Genomic DNA, 7,785 nt, shown 5'->3' on the forward strand with positions numbered 1-7,785 from the left:
TAACATGCAATTTATAAACATTAAAGTAACTCACTGATTTTCGGATATCCGATTTGGTATCCGAATTTTCGGATATCCGAAATTTTGGATACGGATACGAATTCCAATATCCACTATCCAAAATTTTCAAATATCCAAAAATCCGGATATCCGGTTTTGAACACCCCTAGTTTTCACACGAGGTTAAATAAGTTATTTCTCATTCTTTTTCTTCTTTCCTCCTAGTTAGGACTTATTGACTTGCCATGAGTATTCATTTTTCATCATTTTTATCATCTTCTACGAGTAATTACATTGTCTACTTCACATAAAAGAATATAAAGAGAAAATTAAACAACATTATTTTGCTATTAGTTATAGATAATAATCCTTGATGTCATTTTGTTTTGTAGAAGATCAACATCGAACATCAAAGACATATAGAAACCTCTACAAGATATGTTTTTTTATTATCGGAACCTTTTTTCATTATTGTTTAGGTTTCACCTAAAACCAATCTATAAGTTGCATTTTCTATGTTCATAGGTTTCAAATTTCCTTGATATTGAACTTGTTGATCCAAATACATTCATTGATATAAAAATAACAAGTTGAAAGTTGTGATTATAGATATTCCCGATGAAGTTTTCAAATAGAAGGCTTTTTTTTTAATCTTAAGTTGGGTTATTTTTGTTATCATTGTCTATGTTTATATATGTAACATCTTGATTTAGGTAATTTACATCTTTAACCCCTAGTATGAAAATTATTTGTAAGGTTGGTCCCTTTAGACTTTTAATGAAAAAAATTGTTTTTTCACACATATTTAAGAGAATAAATAGACAAACTTAAGTTCCAAGGACTAAAAGAAATACTAAAGAGTGAAATACGAACCATTCATAATCATATTTCCCATCCATACATAATTATATTCCAATATTAAAACCAAAACTAATATTTTATGCAAACCACAAGATCAAAATTATATTGTACAGATGTTGTTATATGTATCATCTTATTCACATATATTATCAAATTATATTCCACTTAAAAAGACATACACTAAATAGTTTTAGAGGTAAATATAAAATTTCCCTATTTTACACTATATTTTCGTTATCATTGTATACCCCTAATACACTCACGGAATACTCAACATTTTTAGTTTAAAAAAATAAAGCGACAAAGTGATTTCCTATTATACCCTCATATCACCTAGAAGTCCATCTCTTATAAACTTAAAACAAATCTTAGTCCTTATCTATCCCCCCACAACTCCCTCTTTCTCTCTCCTCTAATATCCATTTTTATTTCTCTCTCAAGCTGGATTAGTGTCAAAAAATGGAGAAAGGCGAATCCTCCGCCACGCCGGAAGAGGACAAACCGCCACCGCACCAAACGATCACCACAACGACGACCCACCACCTGTCGGCCCCACCAGGTTTGACCGAGGATGAGTTCAACCAGTTGAAACCTTTTGTAATCGACTTCCACACCTACCATCTCACCTCATCCCAATGTTCCTCCCTACTCGCCCAACACATCCACGCGCCGGCCGCCGTCGTCTGGTCTGTTGTCCGTCGCTTTGACAAACCGCAGACTTACAAGCACTTCATCAAGAGCTGCACCGTTAGTGAAGCCTTCACAATGACGGTGGGGTGCACGCGTGACGTCAACGTCATATCAGGATTGCCGGCAGCGACCAGCACAGAGCGGTTAGACTTGTTGGATGATGAGAAACACGTGATGGGGTTTACGATCATCGGCGGTGAACACAGATTGAGGAATTACCATCCTGTGACAACGGTGCATGAGATAATTAGCGCGGTTGATGCACCGCCTATCACGGTGGTCTTGGAATCATATGTGGTGGATGTGCCGGAGGGGAACACGGAGGAGGACACACGGCTTTTTGCTGATACGGTGGTGAAGTTAACTCTGCAAAAATTAGCGTCTGTCACCGAAGCCATGGCGCATGACGGCGACGCCACCATCAAGAGTCGCAGGTGATCCCGCTGCTGTCAATTAATTGATCCCAATCCACGACCCCACTCAACCCGACCCGACCCGGGAAATAAATAGAAAAAAAAAATCCACCTACACTTTCCCCTTTCCTTTGTTATTGAATTCGAATATTTGTGAGTTTTTCCTTTTTGTTGATGTCTGTATGGAATTTACAAAAAGCACCCTTTGTCTGTAATGATGGGTTGCGACTGTCTCAATTGTATATTAGGGGTGTTTTGGTCAATATCCATGATGGAAATACTTTGTGAATGTTTAATATTATCTAATACATTAGAGATGTGTTAATTGACATGTGACAGCAAAATTTCACCAAATAATTATAGCAATTTTTAGATATCATGTTGGAAATACATTGCTTCGATTCTTAGAGGATATTTGGATCATAAATTGGGTAAATGGTTGCATTTGTGGACAATTAAAGTAGCTATTTTTGTAAGATATGAGCATTATATTCCAAATGATTAAATTTTATTCCATTTGTTTATTGTTAGTTTTGTAACTATTTTGAGTAAGTAGAACTGAAAATAACTACAATAACTGAAATTTGGAAGAATAAAATTACCAAGACACCCCTACATACTCAATTTGTTTCACAAAAATAGTAAATTACATAAATTGCCCTTGAATTCGTTCACCACTTTTCTGAATTTGGAAAGACTAAAAAGTGAGCCGCTACAGGAAAGATGAGGAAAGCGACAAGTGATGTCAGCTATATTTTCAGTTTGAGTCCTTCATCTTCTTCATAGATGCCCTTTTTCATGATGGGATCTTTTACCTTTGCGGTTACAATTTCTATCTTAATATATTGTGTAATATAATATGGTACAACACGACAACCCTTTTTGTATTTGCTTTTGGCTTGTACAACACTAACAATTTCCATACCAACTTGTAACATTGTTCACATTACAAGGGCCTTTTTGTAATTCATACAACCATGGCGACAAATCACTATGTTATTAAATTAACCATAATTGTGTGAGTGGGGAATAATAATAGGTGGGGATGAGTGTGACATGGAGTATGAGCATGACCCATATGACAACCATGACCAATTACAATATTCTTTAGTTCTTTTAATTTAATTTTCAGTGGTTAAAACAGGGTTCGCATGAGTCAAAGCTTAATAATTAGTTGTGCAATGTTGTCTTTCTGGTCATTATGCTACCAAATTTTAAAAAAGATGCATCCTATGAGCCTAATTTCTACTCTTACCCTTTGTGATTGTCCTAATTTTAAAAATGGTCCAAAGTATGTCCATGGTTATATATATATATATATATATATATATATATATATATATATATATATATATATATATATATATATATATATATATATATATATACATCACACACACAACACATTTATATGATAAAAGTCAACTTTAGTTTTAAAACACCACAATAACGATTATGAATGCAATTTTCACAATGATAAAATGGTCAAAATAATCGGCTAGTGATTTATTGTAATTTTAATAGCATATGAGAGGCGTATTATAGCCATTCTAATAGTATATGAGAGGTGTTTCTTTTACTTTAGAAATTTAGAAATTGATCCATCAACATAAAATGTATATGCTTCATTAAAATGCTTCACTAACATGTACGATAACTATAAATGTGTTTTATTTTATATAAATAAATCAATTTCTTAAGTGGAATAGTTACCTTTTTATATTATATTTTTAAAAGTATGATAATTGTCATTTTTATTTTTAAAACATAAGAATGATCTTTATGAGTGAAATTCTCACAAATGTAAAATTGTCAATGAAGCTATAGGAGCTAGCAAGTATGAAGTATTATAGGTTTGAAAAAATAGGGTGAAACAAATGTTCGTATTATGATAACATGGTCCCAAAATATGATGGTTTTGTGGATAACCCTAGTATAGAAGCAACTAAGTATTTATATAAGATGTTATTGATTAACATCATTTTGCCTTCATTATTTCAACTTGGTGCTATGGGCCCGTTTGATTATTTATAGTTAAGTTACAAAATAATATGATTTTTTTTGTAATATTAGAAGGTACAACCAAACAAAGTTTCAAATTTTTTTTTTTTTTGTAATATCGAAGATTAATATTGTTAGAGAATGAGACAATTAAATTACAAGTGTTTCGTGTTTAGGAACTTAGTTTGATCGTAAAACTCTTAAATGAACCTGTTTAATTCGAAACAAAAAAGTTCCATTTATAACCCTAATTACTTGGGTATATGTAGGGTTTCAATGTTCGATTTGAATATCTTTGAGTGAAATTTTATTGGATGAAATGAGCTCTAATTCCCACTTTAGCTTTTTTTTAATGGGGTCCCAACACCTTTTCAAAATATTGGTCCCTAAAGCATATATCACTTTCTCATCTTTATGATATACTAAATATGTTTATTTTAAAAAATATCGCATTAAATGTGCTTATCTTTTTTGACAAAATGTTTTATTTTAAATGAAAAGTTGTCCTTATATTATCATTAGATAGAGTCGAATACAATCCTAGGTTCATAGCTTTGCTTCAATCAGTTTATTAAAATATTAAAAGTAGATTTGTATATATATTTTAGCGGGGTTGGGAGTGAAGGTGTGCTTGGGGCTCATCGGAATGAATTATTGATAATGTTGGTTGTTAGTTGCGACAATATATATTTCTGTTATTAAAACTATTCATATTTAGAAAAAATATATATACTAAACTAAAACTGATTTAAAAATTAAAAAAAAAAAAAAAAGTTTTGAAAATAAACGAGTAAAAAACTGGGAAATGGACTAAATAAGGTAATTAATTTTTCTGTTTGTTCACATCTGGGTAACTATCTTTTTTTTGTATACATCTAGGTAACGAACTTTTTGAAAGTGTTCACATATGACCATTATGACCGGCTGTAGCAGGTTACATCCGGTCATAACCAGTCATATGTGAACATTTCCAGAAAGTTCGTTACCTAGATATATACAAAAAAAAGATAGTTATCCAGATGTGAACAAACCGAAAAGGTAACAGTAAAATACACGAATGGTCCCTGTAGTTTGGGTAATTTGTGCGTTTGGTCCATAACTTATTTTTTAACTTAGATGATCCCTACCATTTATTTTTGTTGTGCATTTGGTCCATGTCCTACCTCAAAAGACTATTGTGCCATTTTTATTTTTTTTCTTACTTATGTATTTATTTTTTATATATTAAAAAAAATTAATAGACCCCACATATCTGCATCTCCTCACCCTAAACCTGAAACCACATTTGAGAAATTTAAGTTGGGTCCCACAATAGTCTTTTGAGGTAGGACAAAGACCAAATTCACAACAAAAATAAATAGTATGGATCATCTATGTTAAAAATAAGTTATGAACCAAATGCACAAATTATCCAAACTACAGGGACCATTCGTGCATTTTACTATTACTTTTTCAGTTTGTTTACATCTGGGTAACTATCTTTTTTTGTACACATCTAGGTAATGAACTTTTTGGAAGTGTTCACATACGACCATTATGATTGTTATGACCGGATGTAACCTACTACAGCCGGTCATAGTGGTCATATATGAACACATCAAAAAAGTTCGTTACCTAGATGTATACAAAAAAAAGATAGTTACCCAGATATGAACAAACCGAAAAGTTAATTACCTTATTAAGTCCATTTCCCTTAAAAAAAAAAAAAAAGAAAAAAAAAAAAAAAAAAAAAAACTAGGTAGAAAACATTTGGAAAGCGATAGAGCAACCGATAAGTCATTTGGAACCCAATATTAGGCTTTGGATTCATGGGCCGGGATGTGATGGATCCACTTCATGCACGGTAAAGTTAATGATTGAGTTTTTAAAGTAAATTACAAGAATGGTCCTCAAATTTTCAAGTGTCTTTATATATTTGAGACTTTGACATTCACTTTTGCGATTTTGGTCCCAACTGTGTCTTTTCTGTTAAAATTTAAGACTTTATTGAAGCGACGTTAAATTTCACCTGTTAGATAATGTGGTGGTTTTTTACTAGGGATGTTCAAAAATAACCAAATCTGAAAATCTGATCTGAAAATACGATCCGTAATTATATAAAAATTGGATATCTAAAATCCGGATATCCAATTTTCCGGATTTGGATACGGATAATAGATTTAAAAAAAATTCTTTTTAGTTATTTTTTTATTTACCAAAAATTCAATACTATCTTTAATTTTCACGTTTTGACTTCATGAATTTGACTTGGAGTTCTCAAATCGCATATTCACAAATCGTATACTCATAAAACTTTTATGTTTAGCTGTATAAATTAATTAGTTAACTTTGAGAATTTGTGGTTTATTTTTATTAAACTTAATTTCTATTGATATTATTATTATATATTTAAATCGTTGAAACCTTATTTTTAGATGCTTTCCCTGTCGTCATATTTCCAATCACAAATTGTGATATCATTCGTTTCCACCAAATTCTTTCACTTGTTAAAAGCATTTGGTGTTTTTCCATGTTCTCGAAATCACCTAGGTGGCTAGGTGGTGTATGGAGTTTATTCATAGGCTATGTTTGGCGGACTAGCTGAAACGCTAGCTGTTAGCTGAAAAGCTAGCTGATGACTGAAAAGCTAGCTGTTAAATAAAAAGCTAGCTGATAGCTGAAAAGCTAGCTGATAAAAAATATCGTTTGGTAAAACTAGCTGAAAAGCTAGCTGAAATATATAAAATTACATAAAAGGACATGTAAGAATATGTGTTTCTATAATTAATTAAGGGGTGTATTTGGAAAATTATAAAAAAGCTCCTAAAAAGCTAGTCTAAGTAGCTTTTCAAAAAGCTAGCTTATAAGCTACTTTTTGGCTTACCAAACACGATAACATAAAAAAGCTCGAAAAATAAGCTAGCTTATCAGTTAGCTGTGGCGCGCCAAACACAGCCATAGTATATTTATTAGTTAACAAAAAAAAAAAAAAAAACGCTATGCCATTTACAATCAAGTTCAATTTACATTGTTTATGTTCATATGTTTAATCGATTATTAACTTGCAATTTATAAACATTAAAGTAACTCACTGATTTTCGGATATCTGATTTGGTATCCGAATTTTCAGATATCCGAAATTTTGGATACGGATACAGATTCCAATATCCACTATCCAAAATTTTCAAATATCCAAAAATCCGGATATCCGGTTTTGAACACCCCTAGTTTTCACACGAGGTTAAATAAGTTATTTCTCATTCTTTTTCTTCTTTCCTCCTAGTTAGGACTAATTGACTTGCGATGAGTATTCATTTTTCATCATTTTTATCATCTTCTACGAGTAATTACATTGTCTACTTCACATAAAAGAATATAAAGAGAAAATTAAACAACATTATTTTGCTATTAGTTATAGATAATAATCCTTGATGCCATTTTGTTTTGTAGAAGATCAACATCGAACATCAAAGACATATAGAAACCTCTACAAGATATGTTTTTTATTATCGGAACAAGGTCTTTTTTCATTATTGTTTAGGTTTCACCTAAAACCAATCTATAAGTTGCATTTTCTATGTTCATAGTTTTCAAATTTCCTTGATATTGAACTTGTTGATCCGAATACATTCATTGATATAAAAATAACAAGTTGAAAGTTGTGATTATAGATATTCCCGATGAAGTTTTCAAATAGAAGGCTTTTTTTTTAATCTTAAGTTGGGTTATTTTTGTTATCATTGTCTATGTTTATATATGTAACATCTTGATTTAGGTAATTTACATCTTTAACCCCTAGTATGAAAATTATTTGTAAGGTTGGTCCTTTTAGACTTTTAAT

General features: G+C 31.3%; 1 protein-coding gene across 1 annotated transcript; it reads left to right on the top strand.

The window, feature by feature from the left end:
- Positions 1-1,226: 1,226 nt before the first annotated feature.
- On the top strand, positions 1,227-2,293 carry LOC111884176 (abscisic acid receptor PYR1). The gene has a single exon (XM_023880500.3). It carries the CDS (start codon positions 1,321-1,323, stop codon positions 1,987-1,989), a length of 669 nt encoding a protein of 222 aa, XP_023736268.2. The 5' UTR covers positions 1,227-1,320; the 3' UTR covers positions 1,990-2,293.
- The last annotated feature ends 5,492 nt before the right edge of the window (positions 2,294-7,785 follow it).

This window comes from Lactuca sativa, chromosome 3 (assembly GCF_002870075.4).
Source record: "Lactuca sativa cultivar Salinas chromosome 3, Lsat_Salinas_v11, whole genome shotgun sequence".
Taxonomy (NCBI): Eukaryota; Viridiplantae; Streptophyta; class Magnoliopsida; order Asterales; family Asteraceae; genus Lactuca; species Lactuca sativa.

Excerpts from the sequence above, each read along its gene's own strand:
- LOC111884176 (XM_023880500.3), top strand. The coding sequence starts at position 1,321 with ATGGAGAAAGGCGAATCCTCCGCCACGCCGGAAGAGGACAAACCGCCA.